This window comes from Aquarana catesbeiana, linkage group LG07 (assembly GCF_042186555.1).
Source record: "Aquarana catesbeiana isolate 2022-GZ linkage group LG07, ASM4218655v1, whole genome shotgun sequence".
NCBI lineage: Eukaryota > Metazoa > Chordata > Amphibia > Anura > Ranidae > Aquarana > Aquarana catesbeiana.
Genome location: NC_133330.1, coordinates 293184688 through 293211640, shown reverse-complemented (window position 1 = coordinate 293211640; position 26953 = coordinate 293184688). Strand labels below are relative to the sequence as shown.

At 44.4% G+C, this 26953-nt stretch overlaps 1 protein-coding gene across 6 annotated transcripts in view; it reads right to left on the bottom strand.

Moving 5' to 3' along the window:
- EPS15 (epidermal growth factor receptor pathway substrate 15) overlaps positions 1 to 26953 on the bottom strand; it is a 226143-nt gene that overhangs the window by 135182 nt on the left and 64008 nt on the right. For all 6 annotated transcript variants that reach the window (XM_073593554.1, XM_073593549.1, XM_073593550.1 and 3 more), the window contains exons 3-5: positions 22050 to 22139; positions 15420 to 15467; positions 633 to 728 (exon numbers count right to left, since the gene is read on the bottom strand). In XM_073593554.1, the coding sequence (XP_073449655.1) occupies positions 633 to 728; positions 15420 to 15467; positions 22050 to 22139 (234 nt within the window). The remainder of the gene's footprint in view (positions 1 to 632; positions 729 to 15419; positions 15468 to 22049; positions 22140 to 26953) is intronic.

Here is a 26953-nt window from a genome sequence, read left to right as displayed (position 1 = left end):
AGATCCGAGCGATCGGCAGTGTTCGATCGATCAGTTCTCAGTGTTAGAGGCGCCAGAAGCAGCATCATACTGATTCTGCATCCACCTAGGTAAGTATCATTCTTAAAAAAAAAAAACCATACATCCCCCCCCCCCCCCCCCCCCAGTCACAAGGGTAAACAATCCTATAGGCGCACTACACAATTCCTGCTACAGGTGAAATTTAAGCATATATTAAAGACGCAGCTCTATAATCATTACATACATCAATACATGTGTTTTTTATTTTTTTAAATGAAATCAGTGTAATTAACAGAATGTGACTGGTATATGCCTCTTGTACAGCCAAGCTCAGACTGGGGCAGGGGAAAAAGCAGCACAAGGAGCAAATGAGTTCATGTGCTGAGAAGCAGCATTCTGATTGGAGGAAAAAGGGGCTCATCACTGTACAGTTTCTTCTTCACTTTCCAGTCACAAAGTTGGTGAAATTTCATGACCCTGGGCTCAGAGAAAGTGGGCTAAATAACGATGGTCTTCCACTTTACTTAGAAGGTAATCTAGCAGCAAAGAAGCACTGAAGATTACAGTTTTGCTGTTTCTGTGACTTCGACCTTTACAAGACTACTTCTTAAAAAAAAAAATGCAAAACTTACAAATCTGGGAGGAGGCACCACCATCTTGACACTGTTGAGTGACACTTCCATGCCATTTTGCGCACAGGCGACCAGCTGCAAGGCTACAAAAAATTCCTTAACAAAATAAAATAATCCATTAGTTTAATGCTTTCTAAACATTATATAGACGCAAGCACTACAGTCTAATGGCCCGTACACACGATCCGAATATCGTACTAAAACAGTCGTCCGAGGAAGGATCGTACAATATTTGGATCGTGTGTACACTACTTTTGACAGCCGATCACGACCGTTCAATTGATATTATTCGATCGGACATACACGAAAATTTTCCTCGTACGATTTTTGTTTAGTCAGTATAGTTGTCGTCCGAAAATACAATACAAATACATTACAACACATAACATCACTTCCGATTTTTTTGTCTGTCGTACGAGAATTTTCGTGACTTTATTTAGCTAATAAATTTCTACTTGCGACTATTAAGCGAGAACGGTCATACGATCGGTCGTATGATATTTGGAACGTGTGTACGAGGCATTACAGTCACATGCGTGACACTCTGTAGACCCAGAAGCTCAAACAAAAGTCTACAAGGAAAAATTAATGAGGATCCGGGTAAAGCAATCAAGCACACTGAGCAAAAGGCAGAAATCCCTGACTTTCAGGAATAAAGTGACAAGTTGAAGACAAACAACCACTCCACAGTAACAAGCCTTTCAAGGTTTTTACAAGTTTATTAGAGATAATGGACCTCAGCTGATAATGGATGGAGCTGATACAGAAGCAAATAAGCCTATAAAAAAGGTAGTAGTTGCTCATAGCAGCAATTAAAAGCCTTGGTTTTTTTGTCCAGTGAAATATTAAACATGATGGTTTTGCCGGGGGTAACTGGCTGGAGTTGCCACACAAATGTTCAGAGGGAAAGGGAGAAAACATAATGCAGTTAGCCTGCAATGCAGCCCCCACACAGCAAGCGTGAAACACTGGTTTAGGCCTGTTTTACATGGGCTTTGACACATGAAAGCCTGCTGAAGCCTTGTTTACAGTGACAATCAGCACTCCAATTAAGATCTGCGCATAACAGTGGTGCTCAACTCTCAGATGTGGCCTGTGAACTCAAACCAGGCAACTGGGATGGCGAGTCGGCAGGCCCAGATTGCGATCAACAGGTTGCTGACCCGCCATCTCAGAGCATCAGAGTGCATGGAGCCTGCAGCTGTGGAAGCAGGCGGCCACAGAGGGAGCAGGAGCTACATGAGATGATGCTTCCTCTGTAGTGCCCGCTCCTGTCCTAGGAGTGATACCAAGTGAACTTTGCCTGGGAGTTTTCTAGCAGCCTAGAGAGCGATGCCAGCAGAAGTTGGAAGAGAAAAGGTCAGTGTAATAAACATCACATACACTGCACTTTGGTGGTGGTTTCACGCTGATCTGCAGGTGAAGAGAAGTGCACCTGTGGCTTTCCTGTGGGTTACCTGCAGACAGACTTCTATAAAAGCTTCAGGTTTTGTGCCCTTTCCGAAAGCGCAGCAAAACTCTTGAATGCAAGGGTTTTGGTCTGCTTTCAGAAAGTGCACCACTCCCAAAAGATGTATTAGAAGTCTATAGCTCAGTGTAGCTAACCCGTAGGAAAGCTGCAGGTGCACATCAGTGTGAAAGTAGCCTTATAGAGGGCTCAGGACAGTAAGGGTTCATTTACATATGCAGTTGGGGGGGGTAAAACCCTGTAGTTCATTGTGGCCTGCGACCAGTTAGCAAATCATTTAAAGTGGAGTTCCACCCACTTTTACAACTCTTCAGCATCCCTCACTAAACTGTGCACTGTAAACGAATTGGATATTTTTAAATTCTTTTTTCTCAGCGCTTACTGTATATCTGCTGTATTCATTTTTCACTTCCTCCTCCCTGGCCGCGGCCCATCGCATCATTTCCTGTTTGCAATGCCTTCTGGGAAGGGGCGGCAACTTCCTCTGACACTGCCGTTGCTATGGAAACCTGACCTGAAACCTATTACACTGCTTGTGCTGCACTGAGCATGTGCGAGATATGAAAGGATGAGATCCAGGAAGAAATACAGTCTGGCTTCAGATGCCCACACTTAAGATGGCCACAGCCTGCTGTAAGTTTATAAAATAACAAACTACTGCTATAAACTGACAAAACAGACCTTAGTTTACAGACTAACTTTACTAGAATACATTAAGCTTGTGTATTATAGGGGTATTTTTATTTAAAAAGTATAAATTTCGGCCGGAACACCACTTTAAGTGGCCCTTGATCTTCAAAAATTTGAGCACCCCGGTGTATAACACTTCCAAACAGGAGCTGAGGGGCTCTTACGAGGTTTAGGAAGTTAATAGAAGCTTTCTGAAAGCTTTGTGAAAGTTTCATAAAAGCTTGCTATTCATACTGCTCTTACACAAGCTGAAGTCCGTGGGAAACAGACCTTAGGAGAAAATACCTTATTCCTGACTGACAGTTTTCTTCCACAATGTGCAACCTAACTCTTCTCAAAAGGTGCTCCAGCAGGCAGTCACACTCTTTTGTCATCGTGTACAGTGGAGGACCAGCAGTCCAACATGCATGCGAGGACGACGAGGGCCCACCTAATGCCTTGTGTGTCAGAGAAAATAGGACAATGCCAGAACCTTACAGAAGGAGAAATAAGGTATTTATTATTCCTCTACCTCCTGGAGTTAATGAGCAGGTAACTAATGCAGTGCTGGGGGGGGAATGGGGGTACTGCAAAGGTATATTTTTTCCAAAAAGCCTAGAGTTTAGCTGAAAATTGACCACTTAGACTTATGCAGCGTACACACAGTCGGACTTTTCAACCGGACTTGTCGAACAGACGCCGACGGACCAAATCCGGCAGACAATCCGATCGCGTGTGGGCTTCAGCGGACTTTTCCCGTCGCAAATCTGACGGACTTTAGATTTGGAACATGCTTCAAATCTTTACGTCGTAACTCCGCCTGACCCAGAAATCCGCTTGTCTGTATGCTAGTCCAACGGACAAAAAACTATGCTAGGGCAGCTATTGGCTACTGGCTATCAACTTCCTAATTTTAGTCTGGAGTACGTCATCACGCACAAATCCGTCGGACTTTGGTGTGATCGTGTGTAGGCAAGTCCGTTCCTTAAAAAGTCCATCAAAAGTCCGCTGGAAAGTCTGTCGGACCAGTCCGGTCGAAAAGTCCACCCGTGTGTACGCGGCCTAACTCTTTTAAGCTGCAAGAATACCTTATTTCACTCTTTATACTTGACCATCATTGGGTAATAACTGCCATATATTGATATATAAAATAATTCAGATGAAAGTGCATATCACCAGATACTTTTTGTTAAATCATGCCAATTCTCAACTGTTTAGCTAATAGCTATGCTGTCTATGTCATGGGGAAAGATAAAGAGTAACAAACCACTGAAAATGTTACTTTTCCTGAAGGAATCATGTGCCAGAATCCCTCTAAGTCTGATCACATGACTAAAGGCCTAGGGCAGTGATAGTGAACTTTGGCATCCCAGATGTTTTGGAACTACATTTCCCATGATGCTCATGCACTCTGCAGTGTACTTGAGCATCAGGGGAAATGTAGTCCCAAAACATCTGGGGTGCCAAGGTTTGCCATCACTGGCCTAGGCCTTTAGTCACATTATCGGATATTGATGGGGAGGATTCGAGATCAGACGACAGATTGTTCCATTCAGCAAAGAGCATGCATAAAATGCTCTGGCTTTTGGTCACATGACCAGCATTGGAATGAGCCAGAATTAACATTTTTTCTTGAAAAGGTGTTTCAGCATTTTCACTGCACTTTTTATTTAGCCGTGTGACCTTGGTGACGAAGAGAAACTCAAAGCGAGAAGTAGAACAATTAGTATACAAACACTAAATTCAGAAGTTCTGTAAATCTGATTTAGCTTATTTTCTGCAGTCAGAAGCCAGACAGCTCCTTACAAAATGTACACGGATCTGAACATAACAGCACTGTATGCTATGGCCCCATGGACACTGCTCCATTTCAGACCACAGTATTCAGCTGCATAAAATAAAACTAGAAGAACCTGCACTTATGGCTATGCGGATGGGCCTTTTTTTACATTGTGAATGTTAGCACCAGCATACATTGATTCTACTGACAGCCGCTGCGCAGGAATGGCATCCAAATACCAATATCGTGTAGCCATAACTACCACTGATTACACATTATTGAGGTATACATCTCCCCTAAACAAGTAATGCAGTGGCAGCACTTAAGCAGGATGACCCTGACCTTCAGTCACTTAGAATTGGCTGGAGGTCATTCTGTGCATGGGCTGCTCCTGCCTGAAAGACTCATTCAGGAGGAGATATAAACATCAATAGTGTGTAATCAGCAGCAGCGGCGCCACTGGCTACACTTTGTTGATCTATACATAACAGACAGGGAGCAGCAGCCACTAGAATCCATATACACTACAGGTAGTATGCGTGTAAACGTTAGCACAAGCATTAAATGGCCACAACATATGGCGAAAAAATTGATTTTTAAAACAGCTTAACTGTAAAATCCTTTTCTTGGAGTACATCACGGGACACAGAGCACCATAATAATGACTATGTGGGTTATACGCTTACCTTTAGGTGATTGGACACTGGCAACCAATAGTAAGACGGTTCCTCCCATATAACCCCTCCTACACAGGAAGTGCCTCAGTTTTGTAGCAAGCAATGACGATCCCAGAAAAAGAGGGGAGGGACCTCTGTGTCCCGTGATGTACTCCAAGAAAAGGATTTTACAGGTAAGCTGTTTTAAAAATCAATTTTTCTTTATCGTACATCACGGGACACAGAGCACCATAATAATGACTATGTGGGATGTCCTAAAGCAATGCATCTGAGGGGGGGGGGGGGGGGGGGGGACATCATCCCTAGACCCAATGGATCTGAGATTATAAAGCAGCCTGCAGCACGCTGTGGCCAAAACTAGTCTCATTTTGAGATCTCACATCCACCTTGTAAAACCTGGTGAACGTATGAACTGAAGACCAAACGGCTGCTTTGCAAACCTGAGCCATAGACACCTGCTGGCGTACTGCCCATGATGCACTAACCCCTCTCTAGTGGAGTGTGCTCTTAAATCCCGGGGTGGAACCCTGCGCTTTAATCCATACGCTTGGACAATAGTCTGGCGAATCCACCTGGATATAGTTGAACTTGTTGCCGGCTGTCCTCTTTTAGAACCCTCAGGCAAGACAAAAACACAGTCAGTTTTCCGAAAGGGAGCTGACATTTAAGTAAGCTTTTATCGCCCTCACCACATCCAGTGAGTGAAGTGACCTTTCCTCCCTAGTCTTAGGGTTTGGAAAAAAGGAAGGAAAAATTATATCCCGATTCAAATGAAATTTGAAAACCACTTTTGGTAGAAAATCCGGACGAGGTTGCATGACCACTCTGTCCTTATGAAGAACCATAAAAGGTTCTTTGCACGAAAGGGCGGCCAATTCTGACACCCTTCTAGCTGATGTTATAGCCATTAGAAAAACTAATTTCCTGGTCAATAGGACAAAAGGAATATGCCTAATAGGTTCAAAGGGCTGACTCTGTAAGGCTGACAGTACCAAATTTAGGTCCCAAGGACATAAAGGTGGTTTAAGCGGTGGCCTCAGGTGTGTTACTCCCTTGACAAAGGTTCACACCAAAGAATGGGATGCAATTGGTCTTTGGAAAAAAAACGATAAGGCCGAAATCTGTCCCTTGATTGTCCCTAAAGCAAGCTGCAAGTCTACTCCTGTTTGGAAAAAGGCGAGCACCCTTCCAATCGTATACCTACGAGGGTTCCATTTCCTTTTCTCACACCAAGAAATGTATGCCTTCAAGACTCTATAATAGATAGCTCTAGAAACTGACTTTCTAGCGTTTATCAAAGTGGACAAGACTGAACCCATAATACCACGGTCTTTCAGTAGTCTGGTCTCAATAGCCAGGCCATCAAATTCAGCAACCGTAAAGAAGGATGGAATATGGTCCCTTGAGACAACAGGTCTGGGCGGCAAGGAAGAATCAACGGATCTCCTACTGCCAACTTCACAATCTCCGAGTACCATGATCTCTGGGCCACGCTGGGGCCACTAAGATCACTGGCTTCCGTTCCTCTTGTATTCTACGTAGTAAGTGCGGCAGAATTTGGATTGGAGGGAAAGCATATATCAGAGAATACTGATCCCAAGGAACTACTAACGCGTCTATCCCGACAGCAATCGGATCCCTGGTCCTGGACACAAACCTGTCCAGTTTGGCATTGAATCTGGACGCCAGCAGATCCACATCTGGGTTCCCCCAGTATTGGCAGATCTGTAGAAAAACCTCGGGATGCAGGGACCATTCCCCTGGTAACAATTTCTGGCGACTTAGGAAATCCGCCTGCCAATTGTCTACCCCCGGGATAAACACTGCCGATAGAAACGGCACATGATTTTCTGCCCAGGTTAGTATATGATTTGCTTCTCTTTGAGCTGCCCGACTCCTGGTATCTCCCTCGTGGTTGATATACTCCACTACTGTGGAGTTGTCGGACTGAACTCTGACTGGAAAACCCCGCAATCTGGACGTCCGGGATCGCAGGGCCAGACGAGCTGCCCGAATCTCCAGTAGATTGATGGGCAGAGTCCTTTCTGTCTGGGACCATATTCCCTGAACAGACGCTTCCTCTAGGACTTCTCCCCAGCCAAGAAGACTGGTGTCCGTAGTCACCATCTTGCCCAATAACCTCATGCACAGCCGGACAGAAGGTGTTGGTTCTTTTTTCACCCTCTGTACGAGTTCCACTATGGAGGCGACCTTTAAGGGTGGAAGAAACACCTTTTCTTGGGCGGTGTCCAAGACCAGACCCAAATACAACAAGGTTTGGGTTGGACAAAGAGCTGACTTGTCCAAATTTAGTACCCAACCTAGGCGTTGTAAGACCCACAACGTACTTGACACGTTTAGAACTAGTGTAGGGTGAGAGCAATCCCTTAGAAGTAGATCATCCAGGTATCCTATTATGGAGACTCCTTGAGATCTTAGGGAAGCCAATACTGGGGCCATAACCTTTGTGAAGACCCTGGGGGCCGTGGCTAGACCGAAAGGTAGTGCCACAAACTGGAAATGACTGGCCTCTACAGCGAAACGTAAGAACCTTTGGTGTGGACCGAAGATCGGCACATGAAGGTAAGCATCCTTGATATCTATGGATGCCAAATAGTCTCCCTTTCTCAGGGACCTTATTACTGAGCGAACTGACTCCATGCGGAAAGATCGGACGTCTACAAAGAAGTTGAGAGCCTTGAGGTCTAAAATGGGCCTTACTTCCCCATTTGGTTTCGGCACGGTGAACAGGTTTGAGTAAAACCCCTTGAATCTTTCTTCGTGCGGGACTTTTACAATTACCCCCTGCATCAGCAGATGGTGTAAAGCTAGCAGTAGGCAACTTCTTTTCTCTGGATCTGCCGGGACCCTTGAGTGTAGAAAGCGGTTTGGGGGAACCTCCCGGAACTCTATTCTGTAACCGTTCTTTACAGTGGAAATGACCCATCTGTCTTGAACCAGTTCCTCCCAGGCCTCCCCAAACAACCGAAGCCTGCCTCCACCCGTGAGAGCGGGGGAGCCCCTTCACAAGGTAGACTTGGAGTTAGGCTCGGGTGGCTTTTGGGTCCAGGGTTTTTTCTGACCCTGTGGTCTTTTAAACCCAGACGGCTGAGGCCGTCGATACCGTTTAGGGCAGTGTTTCTCAACTCCAGTCCTGAAGGCGCCCCAACAGGTCGTGTTTTCAGGCTTTCCATTATTTTGCACAGGTGATTTGATCAGTTTCACTGCCTTAGTAACTACCACAGCTGTTTTATCTGAGGGAAATCCTGAAAACATGACCTGTTGGGGCGCCTTGAGGACTGGAGTTGAGAAACACTGGTTTAGGGGAAGAGGCACTAGGCCCTGGGGGATTAGGAATTTTATAAGAGGACTGCTTCCCCTTCTTTTTAATAGGAAGCAGAGCGCTCTTTCCTCCAGAGATCTTTTGGATATATTTATCCAGATCATCGCCAAACAGGCGTTCTCCATGGAATGGAAAGGCAGCAAGTAGCCTTTTACATGGTGTCTCAGCAGACCAGTTCTTTAGCCACAATACTCGGCGCTGAACTGATAATAACGCAAAACGAGACATCTGTTGAATTGAGTCCTTTGAAGCGTCTACCGCAAAACACAAGGCATGAGGGATCTCTGATAGCTCTTCAGCAGATTCCCCCTGGCAAGGAATGCTTTTTACTATCTTCTTAAAGCGATCCTTTAGGGATTGACAAATCCCAATAGCTGCAATAGCAGGCTGAACTGCTGCACTGGAAACCAAGAAGGAGGCCTTCAATAAGGATTCTAGCTTTTTATCAGCCGGATCCTTGAACACCTGGGCATTATCCACTGGACAGGTTAAGTTTTTATTCACGGAAGATATGGCAGCGTCTACCAAAGGTGTGCTCCATTTCTTCCTAAACTTCTCCTCCATAGGGTACAAAACAGAAAACCTTTTGGGAGGTAAGTATATCCTGTCAGGATGCTCCCAGTCTGCATAAATCACCTGCTCCAGTAACAGATACAAGGGAAAGGCTTGGGAAATTTGCTTATGTCGCAAAGATCCCAGAGTGGAACAAGCGAATGCAGACTCCTGAACCGGGGGTAACTTAAACGCAATTCGTACCATCTCCATTAGAGATTGGATAAACAACTGCCGGCAATGGGAGGCTGAAATTGGCTCCTCAGAGCCAGAATCCTCCGCCGAGGAATCTTCAGCCTCTCCTACCTCCTGGTCCTTCATGACCACCTCCTCTGGATCATCTGCCCATTCTGGTTCCAGGTCACCTGGACCCATATGGCTATAAGAATCCTGGGGCTCTAGTGACTCACCACTTGGCCCGGGCCCGGGGGAGGGAGATCTATTACGCTTCCTTCCCCCCTGTGTTACAGAGGCAATCATGCCAGCTATCTTGCCTTCAAGACCCGCTAAGGCAGATGCCATATCATCCTTTGTAACATAAGCCGAGGCAGTTACATTGGTAGTGGCTACTATGCCTGACAAGTGCAATGCCTCAGCCAGGTCAGAAGCCCCAGGTCCTTCAGAAGAAACTGAGGCTGCATCAGCATGGGGTCGGTCTCCTGTTATTTGTGGAGGGACTCTTACCCCTGTGCTTGCCTTGTTCCCTGTTCCTCATTTTTTGGAAGACATTGCTTACACCCGAGGAAACTAAACAGGAGTACTCCCCACAAACTATAACTAGTTTAAACCTGTCATCTCTGTGTCCAAGACCACCAGGCTCACGTGCCCACTATTCGCTCTGCCTCCTCCATGCGCATGCCAGAGCTCCCTGCTTTAAAAGCACTAGTATGAGAGCGAGCGCCTCAGCGTTTGGCGACCCGCCTACCGCATGGCGCATGCGCTGTCCTGACGCGCACCTGTGACGTGGATAGCGGCGGCGCATGCGGGTGGCGCGCATGCGCACTCGCACAAAAATTAAAAATGCCTGCCAAACCAGCCTCTGTAATCCTAGCACAGCTCAAGGTTACACTAGCAGTATTACAAGGGGAAATATATATATATATATATATATAGAAAAGCCCCAAAGGGAATACTCACCATCCCAAGCAGCAGGGCCTGTCTTGCCAGGCCCAATCTTCCCCCATCATGGCGGGTAGCACCTCTAGGGACCTTCAGGGACCGGGTCCCCCATATTGGGGTCCACACCCCTGGACCTGTAAAGCACCCTTTATGGTTTCCTTGGGCAAGATTGAACAGGAATACCAATTTTAACAAGGGTCCAGCGCCTAAAAAGGACACATTACAAGCAACACCTCGTTCTTGAACCGAGGTTCGGGTACCATCCACTTTAGTTTAGTAAGCCATCCGAATGGATCCGATTATAAACTTCCTCAGTGGGACATTTTCTTTGAAGTAACTTGAAGAGCTTCAACAGCCATGACCATCACCTTCAAGACACTGGCGAAAAAACTGAGGCACTTCCTGTGTAGGAGGGGTTATATGGGAGGTACCGTCTTACTATTGGTTGTCAGTGTCCAATCACCTAAAGGTAAGTGTATAACCCAGTCATTATTATGGTGCTCTGTGTCCCGTGATGTACGATAAAGAAATGTATTTATTTTAAAATATGCTCATGTTCATTAACCCTACATCTTCCAATGCAGGTATGATTCTAAATGGTGGGTGTAAGAAACCTTAGTGCCAATGTTTGTTTTAATTTTTTTACACTTTGCTTTAGGTATTTGCGAGAGAGCAAGGATTCTGCATTGGGTATGTTTGGGAATTATTCATTACAAGTGGGTGTTCTAAGACACCGACATAGGAGATTGGGGTGGGATGCACTATAGCGAATCCAGGTTGAAAGCTGAAGTACTCTGCAAATAAGCTGTGCTTCTGGTATGTAACTCAAGGTTTAATTTGTCATTTCCAATTGGGTGAATGTTTCACTTAACCTTTAGGTTGTAGGTTGACTTGAATATTTTGTTGAAGTATAATAAATCATGAAACCGATAAAAAAAGTTATGCAATCTTGTTGGAAAAATAAGCAAAATGTAAACATTTCCCAAGTTATTTAGCTGTTATATGTTACTCTGTGCCTAAATGGGATTTTGCCCTGTAGCTTCATGCACAATTACATTCTTTTTTGCTAGGGAAAGGTTACATTATCGGATATCATCTCAATGGCTTAAGCTGAAGTTTTTTTCACCTTAAAATTAGGGGAAAATCGTGGGTGCATGTTATACGCTGATCCCCCACTGTCTGTGGGCAAGAGGAGCACCGCCGACATTGACCAAGCCGAGTGTACTGTGTACTCGGCTCCACTCGCAGTCATGCCCAGTCCTGCCTCCTAGCCTTTACATCCCGCCATTGGACCGGTGTTGTGTCCATCATAGCAGCCGGGCCAAGGGGCGGGACGGAGGCATGATTGCGAGCGGAGCCGAGTAGCCGAGTACACAGTACACTCTGCTCGCTCTATGTCGGTGGCGGGAGGAGCCGAATGTACTGTGTACTCGGCTACTCGGCTCCGCTCGCAATCATGCCTCCCTTGGCCCGGCGGCGGCAAATTTAAAAACCAAACATGCTGAAATTTTGGGCAAGGCTGCAGACGGACACTGGGCAAGGCTGCAGATGGTCGCTGCAGGTGGACACTGGACAAGGCTGCAGGTGGACACTGGACAAGGCTGCAGGTGGACACTGGACAAGGCTGCAGATGGACACTGGACAAGGCTGCAGATGGACACTGGACAAGGCTGCAGATGGACACTGGACAAGGCTGCAGATGGACACTGGACAAGGCTGCAGATGGACACTGGACAAGGCTGCAGATGGACACTGGACAAGGCTGCAGATGGACACTGGACAAGGCTGCAGATGGACACTGGACAAGGCTGCAGATGGACACTGGACAAGGCTGCAGATGGACACTGGACAAGGCTGCAGATGGTTGCTGTGCAAGGCTGCATTGATGAGCATTTAAAATGTACGTTTTTTTCTTAAACGTCCCTCCTAAAAGTTTTCTTTAAATTTCCCTCCTAAACTTGGGGTGCGTGGTATACGCCGATAAATACGGTAATTATTACATTTTTTAAAAAAAGTATTTCATTGTAATCATTTAACTTATTTTAGTATTTAGAGTCTCTGTGCTTCCCTATACAATACAGGCAGATCATGGATGGTGGGAGGGTTCAACAGGGTGCTGTACGTAGCTTCAGGGAAACATCACTGCAGCCTTCCCCACTGATGCAAACAGATGGCTATGGCTCCTGGGAGGAGTTATAAAAATATCAAAATGCCTTGACGGTTGGATGTAGTGTGAAGCTGTGGGCTTTCCTAATTAGAATGAAGACTGTCCTAGGTAATGCCACATGTAATTCTGTCCCTCCATGACTGAAAGGACTGAAATACAACTAATGAAAGGGTGGACCAGGGACAATCAGGTTTGGGAGGAAGGTGTTAGATGATGCTAGACATCATCCAGTCAGGAGAACTCTGACTTGCTGCAACCTCTAATGCATATTGTGAAAAGCTCACAGTGTGCATTGAAAACACAGTAAGCAGTTTTAGTACAGAAGAGGAGCCTGTGCAAGACTGAGGGGAAGACAGGAGTTCAGCTTTAGGCCTCATTCACATGGAGCGTTTATCATACACCTGTGCAGGGCCAACTATACCCGCACGGGGATGTACAGGTATTCTGTGCATAGCAGTGCAGGCAGTCCCATTTATGTCAACTGGGATGCAGCAGCTGCACATACACAGCTGCTGCTCCCAATTTGACATCTGCATGGGTGCAGGTGTGTCCTCGAGCTCACAGTCTGCATTTAGGGACATGCACCCTTGCGGATCTCATATTGGGAACATCAGCTGTGTCTGTGCAGCTGCTGTGTCCCAATTGACATCAATGGGACTGCCTGCACTGAGATGAGCATAACACCTGTGCATCCCCGCACAGGTAAACATGGTCCTACGATATAGTACATTCCCCGTTCACAAGGCCCTAATGTCATCTAACACACCCTACCAAGTTTTTAAGCGGCCATTGGCATGTCTATGGGCAGTCATCAATCCTTAAAACATCAATATCTTCCTGTATAACTTGCCAAAGTGTTAGACTAGTGCAGCCAAAAGACATCCAGACAAAGCACTTATTCCATCACGGGAACAAAGCCTATTTTTTTATTTTTATTACTTCCACCAAGCAAACTATTATAGTGCTGAGAGGAACAAGCCAAACAGACAGATAAACCTATTGTTCAAAATTTCTGTACATTTACACAGCAGCTGCAGGGACAAAAACACATTTAACATTGCGTGGAAAGGACTAGAGTTTTTTTTTATTTATCTTTTTTCAGAACAAAAACACACAATCTGAACAGAATACATACTATGCTTCTGAATTTATAATTTAATGCACTGTTGGGTTAAGGTTAAAAAAATGACATGAAAGTATTAAGCAGAATAAAGCAGGAGACAATACAACAGTATATCTAAAGCAGAAGTAAAGACAGAAAACAAGAAAAGTAAACTAAAACATGTTATGTTTGTGTCATGTTTAAAGCCAAAATCCTTTGTATTCGTTTTGGATAGACTAAGGAATGTTTTAAACCCTTTTGGGTCTTTTTTCTCTCATTATCAGTCCCGGTGACAACGGTCACCAGGGGAAACAGACAATCTTCCTTGCAGGGACACAGACCAGACAATAAAAATTTAACAAATTCTAATCACTCTTGGCATTAGATAAACTCTAAAGTGATTGTAAACTTAAAATTAAAAAAAAAAAAAATCATACTTTTTTTTTTTTTTTTAGCAAGAAGCCTGCTACGATGACACTTGTGCGGGCTCGATCTCAAGCCACAGTGTGTGCATCTATTGACACACACAGTGCGGCTTGGCCCCGCCCCCATGCTCTTCTCTCAAGCTATGATTGACAGCAGCTGGAGCCAATGGCTGCATCCAAGTCCTGAGGAGGGAGAGAGAGCAGTGTTGCTGCCCTCAGGCACAATGCTGGATCCAAATCAGGCTCAGGTAAGTATAGGGGGGGGGGGGTCTAGGGGGAAGCTGGTCACAGAAGGTTTTTTACCTTAATACATAGAAACCTTCTGCCTGTAGAACCACTTTACCCTCACTTGTTGCATTATTAGAGACAGTTGTCATTATTGGAAAATTTCCCCTCCCCCTTGTTCGGAGAACAGCACTAAAATTTTGGATTTTCCCATCACTTTTTTTTTCAATGATGATGGTGAACAAAATAAATAGAGGAGTTAATCTACCCAATAGGGAGACATTTAAAACTTGAAAGAAAGAGTAACCCTCCCCATTTTGTCCAAAACTGCCAAAAAATAAAAATACACAGTAAAACCTTGGATTGCATAATTTGTTCCAGAAACATGCTTGTAATTCAAAGCACTTGTATATCAAAGCGAATTTCCCCATAAGAAATAATGGAAACTCAAATGATTTATTGTACAACCATTTATTCATAGGTCCTTCAGTTTATAGTCCATATAAAAAGATTATAGCAATGTGATAGGTTGTGTAACCATAAAATGTCCATCCACAAATGGAAGCCTCCACAAGGGGATTAGAAGCAAAATCCAGCAGGAGCGACAGAGTATAAAAGAGAAGAGAGGCGCCTCTAAGTGTAGCAATATGTTGCTAAATGTTGTACCTTCATTAAATGTAACCATATTGCTACACTTAGAGGCACCTCTCTTCTCTTTTATACTCAGCTGTGACATGACACTACTTGTATATCAAGGCATCGCTTGTATATCAAGTCAAAATATATTTTAAAAATTTAGCTTGTCTTGCAAAACGCTCTCGAGCCAAGTTACTCTCAAACCAAGGTTTTACGGTATACAGATTTTAAACTTGGGACTGCTTTTGTTGGTGGTCCCCTCAACTAATACAGGCATGGATACCGAGTGACTACAGTACACCCTGCCAAACATAGGCTGAACTGCCTGCTGGCTGGCCAAATACAACTGGCCTTATAGATCTTCAGTAACTGAAAAAAGATCTGGACTTCCCAATTATGAGCTAACAGGAAATCCCCAGACTGAAAACAATTCCTGCCTTCCTCTGCTCAGAATTTCTCTCACATCATATTTAGATCCAATACATCTGCTTTATAGACTGTTCACTATAGTATGTACCTACAGCCTATTCCATGTGGGGTCTCTAACTAATGGACAGATTTCACCAAGAAGCATACTGTTTGACATTAATGGTATTTTGAGTATGTACCGGCAGAGCTCATTACCTGCTTGTTTAAGTAACCCTTGCTTTCTGTGTCAGCCAAATCCCAAACCTGTACGGAGACACAGGACAAAGGGTCAGTTCCAGAGACTACTACATACACACATCCGCAGGAAAGCACAGATATTCTACACACATTTACATTTCCCAAGTCAGCAGAAAATATGCTTTGTCATCAAAATAATTACTGGGAATAGGAAAAAAAAAATCATACAAAACACCCACACAATTCAGTGAACAAGTACATTGTTCTCTATAATTTATACAGAAAAATGATTACAACATTGTCATTCTTATTCCATAGAAAAAAAAAAAAAGAAGTGAAAGAAAACGCAAGTTACTCAGCCTACCCCCTTTATAAAAAAAAAAAATAATAATAATAATCTTATCTCATCTTACTAAATGGTTTTTCAAATTTTGCATTAGGAAAGACTATTAATTTTGAATGGGCTTACAGTGCTTAAAACTCCAGGAAATTATAAAACAAATTAACGTTCCTCTGTATTCATTACTTGATCACTAATGCTCCTTTCACACGGACGGATAGAATTGTGCTTTTAGCTGCATTTTCTACCGCAGCTAAACGCACACAATGCTTTCCTATGGCCCCATTCACACACTGTGTTTAGCTGCGCTTTCATTACATGCGGTTTGGTACGGATAGAAAAAAATAGAATTGACTGCATTCAGGAGCGATTTAGCACAGCTATCCGCACATAACAGCAGTGCACTGTGTCAGCTGTGGATAGCAGCGCCGAGCTGGCTCGCTCATCGGGAAAGGAAAAATGTTTTTTCCTTTCCCAATGAGCGACAAGCACGGGGATCCGACTTGGATCTCCGCCAAAGCCAGGCACTGTTTGGTATGAATCTTTAGGGGGAACTCCACGTCACATTTTAAATAAAAAACTGGCATGGGTTCCCCTCCAAGAGCATACCAGGCCCTTCGGTCTGGTATGGATTTTAAGGGGAACCCCTGAGCTGAAAAAATGGCGTGGGGGTCCCCTTCAAAGTCCATACTAGACCCTTATCCGAGCATGCAGCCCGGTCGGTCAGGAAAGGGGGTGGGGACGAGCGAGCGCCCCCCCCTTCCTGAACCGTATCAGGCTGCATGCCCTCAACATGGGGGGGTGGTGCTTTGGGGCAGGGGGGCGCCCTGCGGGCCCCCCACTCCAAAGCACCTCGTCCCCATGTTGATGAGGACAAGGGCCTCTTCCCGACAACCCTGGCCGTTGGTTGTCGGGGTCTGCGGGCGGGGAGACTATCAGAATCCAGGAGCCCCCTTTAATAAGGGGGCCCCCAGATCCTGGCCCCCCCCACCCTATGTGAATGAGTATAGGGTACATCGTACCGCTACCCATTCACCGGGGGGGGAAAAATGTGTCAGTAAAAAAAACCCACAGTAGACAGGTTTTTAAAGTGATTTATTAGGCAGCTCCGGGGGACTTCTTCCGACTTCGGTGGTCTTTTTCCGACTTCAGGGGTCTCTCAGGCCTCTTCTCCCTCTCTCCGGTGTCATCTCCACGCTCTCTGGTTCTTCTCCGGTGCCTTCTTCCTTCTGCCGGGCTCCTCCGCTATCTTCTGCTCTTTTGCCGATCTTTTGCTAGCAGAGGAGCCTGGTCTTCTGTGGCGTCTTCTTCCCTCTTCTCTTCCTGAGATGTTGAGACGACGCTCCCTCTCGCTGTAATGCCGTGAGCGAGGTCCGCAACGAATTATATAGGCATGGGGCGTGGCCACTGGGTGATGTCACCCGGTGACACCGCCCCCTTATGATGTCACAGTCCCGAGGCATGATAAGACTGTGACGACCTAAGGGGCGTGATCACCGGGTGACATCACCCGGTGGCCACGCCCCATGCCTATATAATTCGTTGCGGACCTCGCTCACGGCATTACAGCGAGAAAGAGCGTCGTGTCAACATCTCGGGAAGAAGACGTCGCAGAAGACCGGGCTCCTCCGCTAGCAAAAGAGCGACAAAAGAGCAGAAGATAGCGGAGGAGCCCAGCAGAAGGAAGAAGGCACCGGAAAAGAACCAGAGTGCGCGGAGACGACACCGGAGAGAGGGAGAAGAGGCCTGAGAGACCCCCGAAGTCGTAAGAAGACCCCCGAAGTCATAAGAAGACCCCCAGCGCTGCCTAATAAATCACTTTAAAAACCTGTCTACTGCTTTTTTTTATTGACACTTTTTTTCCTTCCGGTGAATGGGTAGGGGTACGATGTACCCCATACTCGTTCACATAGGGTGGGGGGGCCGGGATCTGGGCCCCCCTTTTAAAGGGGGCTCCCGGATTCTGATAAGCCCCCCCGCCCGCAGACCCTTGACAACCAACGGCCAGGGTTGTCGGGAAGAGGCCCTTGTCCTCATCAACATGGGGACGAGGGCATGCGGCCTGGTACGGTTCAGGAGGGGGGTGCTCGCTCGTCCCCACCCCCTTTCCTGACCGACCTGCGTGCTTGGATAAGGGTCTGGTAGGGATTTTGAGGGGGACCTCCATGCCATTTTTTCGGCTTAGGGGTTCCCCTTAAAACCCATACCAGATCGAAGGGCCTAGTATGCTCCTGGAGGGGAACCCATGCTGTTTCTTTCTTTAAAATGTGGCTTGGAGTTCCCCCTCAAGATTCATACTAAACAGTGGCTGGCATTAGAGGGGATCCAAGTCGGATCCCCGTTCAATACGAGTCGGTACCCTGTCGGGTTGCTATGGAAATGCCAAACCGCAGCTAAACGCAACCGCGTGTAAACGCAGCTAATCGCACTGTACAAATGCAGTACAAATGCAGCTGATCACAGTGCCTGGAGTCTTGAATTTCACAGGAAAAAAAACATGCTTTTAACTGCGGCAGAATAGCCGTCCGTGTGAAAGACGCCTAAATGGTGTAAGTACCCGAATTTGATTTAGTATCTGTTTCTCGCAGTTTACTGAAAAGAAGAGCCCAGACAGGGAGAGAGAGAAGCAGCAAAAGGAGCCAATCGGTTTTAATTCTGTGTTTGTGTACCAAAAAAAGGTGCACTGATAAAAAGGATAGTGCAAACTACAGAGGGATTAGCTCATCAGTCTGTTGTTTCTTTACAGTCCAGTCACAAACTGGGGGAAGGATAGGACCTGTGTTACTTAGCTGCAACAGAGGGTCTTCAGGTCTTCTAGCCTGCCAGACAGGGATGTGCTGTGTTGGAGTACAGTTTAGTTTTCAAGATTGGATAGACAAAAATAACAAATTACTTGACAGATAAAGCTGTCAATATACAGTACTGTGCAAAAGTTTTAGGCGGGTGAGAAAAACTGTAAATTAAGAATTCTTTCAGAAAATGGAAGTGTTAATAGTTTATTTTTTATCAATTAACAAAAGTAAAACAGAAGAGAAATCCAAATCAAACCAATATTTAGTGTTAACCCTCTTTGCCTTCAAATCAGCATCAATTCTTCTAGGTACACTTACACACAGTTTTTGAAGGAACGTGGCAGGTAGGTTATTCCAAACATCTTAGAAAATTAACCATGGATCTTCTGTGGATGTAGGTGGTCTTAAATCCTTCTATCTCTTCATGTAATCCAAGACAGACTTGTTGATGTTGGGATCAGGTCTTTGTAGGGGCCAAACCATCACTTCCAGAACTCTTTGTTCTTCTTTACACTGAAGATAGTTCTTAATGACATTGGCTGTATGTCTGGGGTTGTCGTCCTGCTGTAGAATAAATTTGGGGCCCATCACACGCTTCTCTAAATGGTATGGCATGACAGATAAGTATCGGTCTGCATTTCTCAGCATTGAGGACACCATTGATCCTGGCTAAATCTTCAACTGCATTTACAGAAATTCAACTCCAAACTTGCAAGGAACTTCCACCATGCTTCACTGCTGGCTGCAGACACTCATTGTAAAGCTCTACAGCCCATCAGCTTATCAAACTGCCTCCCACTACAGCAAAAGATTTCACATTTCTCCAGGACCACAGCACCCGCTGCCATTTTTCTGCACCCCAGTTCCTGTGCATAGTTGAGTCACTTAGCCTTGTTTCCAAATCGGAGGTACGGCTTTTTGACTGCAAATGTTCCATGAAGACCACATTTGGCCAGATTTCTCCGGACAGTGGATGGGTGTAGCTGGGTCCCACTGGTTTCCTCCAGTTATGTGCTGATGACACTGCTGGGCATCTTCTGATGTCGAAGGGAAGTTAAGCACGATGTGTGTTTCATCTGCTGTAGTAAGTTTCCTTGGCTGACCACTGCTTCTACGTTCCTCAACTTTTCTTTGTGCTTCTTCAAAAGAGCTCGAACAGCAAATCTTGAAACCCCAGTCTGCTTTAAATCTTTTGCCTGGGAGAGACCTTGCTGATGTAACTGTTTCAACCTACATATGAAATTGATGATCATTAGCACCTGCCTGGCTAACTGGTTAATCATACACCTGACTCCAATGCCCTGTACACACGATCAGACATTGATCGGACATTCCGGCAACAAAATCTATCGGATTTTTACCGACCGATTTTGGGCCAAACTTGTTTTACATACACACGGGTGCACATAGTTGTCAGAAAATCCATTCGTTCTGAAAGCGGTGACGTAAAACACGTACGTCGGGACTATAAACAGGGCATTAGCCAATAGCTTTCGTCTCTTAATTTATTCTGAGCATGCGTGGCACTTTGTGCATCGGATTTGTGTACACACGTTCGGAATTTAAGCGATCGGATTTTGTTTTCGGAAAATTTTAAATCCTGCTCTCAAACTTTGTATGTTGGAAATTCCGACGGAAAAAGTCCGATGGAGCCCACACACGATCGGAATTTCCGACAACACAATCCGATCGCTCTTTTTCCATCGGAAAATCCGACCGTGTGTACAGGGCATAATACTACAAAATCCCTGACTTCGTGCAAGTGTGCAAGTGTACAAAGTGTGCAAGTGTAAGAATTGATGGTGGTTTGAAGCCAAAAGGTTAGTCACACCAAATAATGAATGGATTTAGATTTTTCTTCTGTTTGCTCACTTTGCATTGAGTAAACTGATGAAAATAAAATTAAAATATATATTTCTGAAAGGATTCTTATTTTACAGCATTTCTTCACACTTGCCTCAAACTTTTGCACAGTACTGCAGATGTAGGACACGAGTATTTTAGTTGTTTGCCTGGAGTTCAGTTTCATGTAACACAATGGGCTTAGTGGTTAGCAAGTCCGCACTGGGGTCCTCATTTCAAATCCAAGGACGCTGCAGCTTTAAATACACAACTAAAAGTCCAAAAGTATAAAAATGTAATCCTAACTTGTGAGAGCAAAGAAAAAAATGGTGCTGCAGTTAATTTTAGGGGGAAAACGCAAGACAAAAAGGGTAACTGAAGCAAGACAATCCCATGTTCAACGCAAGACAAAAAGGGTAACTGAAGCAAGACAATCCCATGTTCTCAATATAAAAATGCAAGATGGCATCAGACAGGAAAAACGGTTATGGGAAACACACCGAGACAATACTGGACTTATAGGGAGCATGACACCAGGGACCAGCTTAGATGCAACCCAGGGCTGGCCCTACCATATGTCTCGCTGGGTCCATTGGATCCAGGCGGCTCTTTGAGAGGGGCAGCAAATTGACGACCCAAGATTTTTTTTGCAGCAGTTTTGTGTCATTCAGGGTGGACTGGGTCGAGGGGCGGGTTGACAACTGCCCTGCTGCCTTCAACATGCATACTCATAGTTGCCGGGCACGAGGGTGCTCGCACACAGTCCAACACTGGCTGTTAAACACCCGAGCACACATGAAGAGCTCAGGTTTGTGCTGCCGGGGGCGTGGTACCCACAGGAGACAGAGAGCAATGAAAGAGCCCATCTTCAACGGCTCCGCCAGCAGGCAATGTTCAGGCACAGCTTGCGAAGCTTGCATTTCTACTGAGTGGAACTGGAGGAGGGCGTGTGGCAGGCCTCGCGCAGGACCTGCCTTCTTCTGCTCTGGTGCATGCGTGCGGGCTAGGCACTGAAGACTGTGGGAGCACTGGGAGAGAGCAACAGAAAGGTAATATTAGTGAATTCTGTGTGACAGGACACAAAGGGTGTCCATCATTTTTTCTAGTAGTTTTTTGGTCTGCTGGATGGCTAAATGTTGCATAACCTGTCATGCTCAAAGATCACTATACATCCCTAGCTTTCCATTATACTACCCTAGCCCGCCCCATATACTAAAACAAAAAGTCTAAATACTTCACTAGCCTGCCTCTATACTGTCCATATTACTTACCCTAGCCTGTCCATATGCTACCCTAACCTGTCAATACACTGCCCTAGCCCGCCCCTTGGAATTGAACATAACGAAATGTCATATAATTTTGCATATAGAACAGGTGCTGTTACATGCAAATCTGACTTACTGATACATTTAATTTTAGTTATAATTATCATGATATAAAATAATGGATGGGCCTTTTGGTGGGCGTGATTTTTTTGGTGGGTGGGGAGGGGCATTTCATTCTTGGACCCTGTGTTGATGCAAGATAATACATAACAATAGTAAGATAAATTTGGAGATACTGCCCATATCAGCTGATCCACAAGAACGTTTAGAAATTCAAACAAAATGACAAATAATTGGCTATTGTGTACTATGAAGGTTAATGCACAGATTTATTTTTATCATCACTTGCCTTGCCTAGAACCAGATCCGGGAGACCAGATTTCTTCAGGAACACAGCAGCATCTCCAGCCAACACCTTCCCAGAGCTGCCGGACTCCAACTGAGAGACATGTGCATGATGGATAAGGTAAGTTATTGATCACAGCTGATTGGATTTTAAATCACAATTATTCAACATCAGTAAATAAAGGGGATCTAAAGCATTTTTTTGGTTAAAATTTGTCAGGTTTTTGTTTTGTTTTTCAATAAGTTTGTATCAAAAATTTTCAGCGACCAAAACAATTGTACATAAAATGACTGAAAGTCTGGTACAAATACAGTGGAGTGTCTCTGTTACATAACATATGAAATCATTCATTAAAAAAGATCATAAGTGAGCAATACAAACATGAAAGCTTAAAAGAGAAGTAAAGGATTTTTTTCCCCCCAAGCCCACTTACCTAGGTGGATGCAGCATCTGTCCCCCTGATGCCTCCACACTGAGAACCGAGCGAGCGAACACCACCGGTCGCTCGGTTTTCAGAGCTCCGTGAGCAGAGAGCTGGTGGACTGTCAGTCACAGCTCTCTGCTCTTCTCCCTCCTCGCTCATTGGAGAGCTGACCTGTGGACTGGGCGGAGTGGCCGTCTCAGGCTCTCAATCCAGGCACCTGGCAGATTCAGACTCCATGGTCAGGATGACGCGGAGCCTGGACTGCCATTGGTGGCGCCAGCAGAGAGCAGACTTCAGTCCGCTCTCTGCTGAAAACGGGTCACAGGAGTGCAAAACAAATCGCATTCCTGTGATCCATAGGAGAAGAAGTACAACCAAACAAGCTTTGGCTGGACCTCTCCTTTAAAGGGCCCATTCATATTATGTACAGTAGTGACCTGTATTTTTCTAGGGCACATAGAAAACAACTGCTTTCTTTGTGCATAGTGCGGTGAGTAAATACACACCCGCTGCATTTTTTCACAGCGCATTGGACGGCACCTCAGGAGACTTGACTGGACGTGGTAGAAAAGCCCAACACTAACTATTCTTAAAAATGATCCCTCTCCCCTCTAACTATCCTGCATACTCTGTATAAAAAAAAAGATCTGTAAACTTTGTTCTTTTTTTTAAATCTGGTCCAGTCATGTGACTCCACAGCTCCATCTCCCCTTTCTAAGGGAGCGCTCAGCAACAGCTATGAATTTCGGAAGCTGTGATGTCACCCATAGGATCCCATGGCTCAGCTGTTGACAGCGCTCCCTTCCCTGCAGCAGCTGCTCGTCGACAAAGGAAGGTGAGCTGCAGGATAATGTAACTGGACTGGAGTAGGTGGGAGGAGGGGGAGGTAACATTTTTAAGAATACAATGATTTGCAAATCTCAAAAATACATATTTTGTTCACAATAGCAAATAGAAAAAATATCAAATGCAAAAATTTAAGAATAGAATAAGAAAAAAAAATACAATGTCAAAATTAGCATCCCCTCTATAAGGCCTCTTGCACATGATACTCCTATTTGAGCATCTACTTTTTCAGACTTTTTTTTTTTTTTTTTTATGTATTTTGCGCATAAGCGTTCGCGCACATTTCCACGCATGCGCAGAAGCTTGTGCTTGTGTTGACAAATATGTGCGACTTTGCACGCAAATGTGCACAAATTTGCACGCATGAGTCAGAAATTACTGACCAAAAATGAAGATTTTTCTATTTTTTTATTTTTTTTTTTACTGAAGAATACACGGCACATGTTTACGTGCCTGTGTGAATAGGCACATTACAATTTGGGGGCTGTATTTTAGCTCAGTAAAAAAAAATAAGCTGTAATGAGCTTTTTCAAGCTGCAGCGTGCAAGAGGCCTAAATGTCTGGGAACTAAGGAGGCCAGTTGTAATGAATGGAATGATGCCCCATTATTCTGTGATATACGATTCTAATTGCACAACAGTCCTGGGTCTTCTTCGTCATATTTCTCATTTCAAGATGCACCAAAATATTTTAAATTGGTAAAAGGTCTGGACTGCAGGCAGGCCAGTTAAGCACCCAGGCTTCTACTACGAATCCATTCTGTAGTCATAGATGCAGTATGCAGTTTAGCAATGTACTGCTGAAATATGCAAGACCTTCCCTGAAAAAGACGTCGCCTAGATGGAAGAATATGCTGCTCCTAAACCTGAAGTTATGTTTCAGCATTGATAGTGCCTTTCCAGATATACAAGCTGCCCATTCCATACACCACTAATACACTCCCTTACCATCAGAAATGCTCACTCTTTGGCATGTAATTTTTTGGGGTGGGAGTGGGTACCTAGTTTTGAGTGGGACTTTCTGTCCCACTTCCTGCTTCAGACTAAGGGCCGCCTAGGCGACTCCTCTCTCTCTGCAATCTTCTGGGACACGTCACAGGTCCTAGAAGATTGCCTGTCCACTCGAAAAGCGCAGCCCGACTCGTGCATGCCCGGCCGTGAAGCCGCAAGCTGTCTCGGCCGGGTGCCCAGAGTTTCAATGGTGGCGCCACAGAGAGGAGGGGGAGAGGAGCGAGGCTCCATGTGGCCACATCGCTGGACCGCGGGATAGGTGAGTGTCTGTTTATTAAAAGTCAGCAGCTACACTTTTTGTAGCTCTTGACTTTTAATAAACAAACAAAAGCCTGGAACTCTGCTTTAAATGAGCTTTGGCCCAGAGAAAGCGGTGAAATTTCTGGATCGTGTTCAGATATGGCTTCTTCTTTGCATGATAGAGCTTTAACTTACATATTTGAAAGGCAAAGTGAACTGCATTTACAGGCAGTGATTTGTAGAAGTATTCCTGAGCCCATGATGTCCACTACAAAATCATGTCAGTTTTTATTGCAGTGCCATCTGAGAGCCTGAAGATCATGGGCATCCAATATTGCATTTGGGCCTTGTCCCTTACACAGATATTCCTTCAGATTCTTGGAATCTTATATTTGTACTGTATTATGTAGTGATATTATGTACTGTAGATGATATATTTAACCGCATGCCTTCCAGAAGATTTACCCCCTCTCATGACCAGGCCATTTTTTGCTTTTTGGCACTGCGTTACTTTAGCTGACAATTGTGCGGTCATAAATGAAATTTCTCTCATTTTCCCCCACAAATAGAGCTATAAAGGAAAAAAGATCGAAAATTTTGAAAAAAAAAAATTATATATTTTTTACATACTGCTATAAAACACGAAAAAAGATGTCAAAATCGAATTTCTTCATAAAATTAAGGACAAAATGCATTCTGCTACAAATTCTTGGTAAAAAAATCCCAATAAGCATATGTTGATTGGTTTACGCGAACATTATATCGACTACAAAATATGGTATATATACTGGAATTTTATTTTATATACTAGTATTGGTGGGGATCAGCGACTTATAGCAGGACTGTGATAGTATGGCACGCAGTCTGACACTGACACTTTGTGGGTACCAGTGACACTAATACAGTTATCAGTGCTACAAAATATGCATTGTCACTGTACTAATGACACTGGCTGGGAAGGGGTTAAAAATCCAGGGCGAGCAAAGGGTTAAATGTGTGCCTAACTAGTGTTTTTGCGTGTACTGTGAGGTGCTTTTACTAAGGGACGTGCTGGTTTTTATTTCCTGCTTTGCAGGGAAAACAAAAACCGATACATTCACTTTGACAGGACAGAGTTCTGTATGGTTTACATTGACAGAGCTCCTTCCTGTCTTCCTCCTCGCCGATCAGCGGCTGCCTGCAGTAATCTATTGGCTGGCACCCGCTTATCGGCTTGTGCTGTGACTAATCACAGGTGAACTTAGCCTTTAAACAATTGATGTTTCCTATTGTGAATAAAATATGGGTTTGAGAGAGATTTAAAAATCACTGTATTCTGTTTTTATGTAGCTTTTCCCAACTTTTTTAAATTGGGGTTGTATATTGTGCTTCTCTGAATCAGAACTTCAGTCAGGTATAGTATTTAGTTTCAAAGCAGCTCTTGATGGCCCAGCCCAGTACACCATACATCATACATAATACAAAAATACATACAGTGATATTTTTTTATTTAAAAACAATTTCAGTAAATGAACGCTCAAACTCTGATAAAGGGGGGATTCTTTGAACCCTAAAAATAATGTAAATGAATGTGTTAGGCCGCAATTAAACATATTGAGGCCTGTGTCACTGGTGGGGAGATTTCCTTTCCCTGTTTGTAGGGATAACCCTTGTTACTTGTTGAATGAACGTGAAGGAAAATTCTAAAAAACTTTAAGCGGTCACCAAAACAGGAATAAAATGGAAGTCTCCTAATATGGATACTTGTGGTGGTGGCAGATGCACACAAATAAAGATGACAGCTTTTAACCTTTGATTACTCAATTCAAAATATATAAAAAAAAACAAAAAAAACAAAAAAAACAAAAAAAAAAAAAACTTTTGGCTTTCGCTATACTATTGGCAGTATTTGCTGAGTGCACCTAGGAGAGTTTACACCCGTAGGCATGTCTTCAGTTCACTCGCACTGAATTTTGAAAGGATCTCATCTTATTGTACTTAAAATGACAAAATGCAGTGCTATGCACCAAAAATGCAGCATGCAAGACTATTTCTAAGTACTGCAACAAAGCTTGTTTATGGGAACATGTAGAAAACACTCCATTGTGGTCATGCATTTTGTCTGCATTGGAGTGAAAGAACCTTTATTTCGAATACTCCCACTTATGTTTTCTAATTTGTGACATTACTCAAATTTATTTTTTATGCAATTATTTCCAAAAGCTTTTAATACCTACTACAGTTCATTATAAAATATATACACTCACCAGCCACTTTATTACCGAACACCTGTTCAATTGCTTGGTAACACAAACTGCTAATCAGCCAATCAGTTGGCAGAAACTCCATGCATTTAGGCATCTAGTGAAGACAACTTGCTGAAGTTCAAACCGAGTATCAGAATGAGG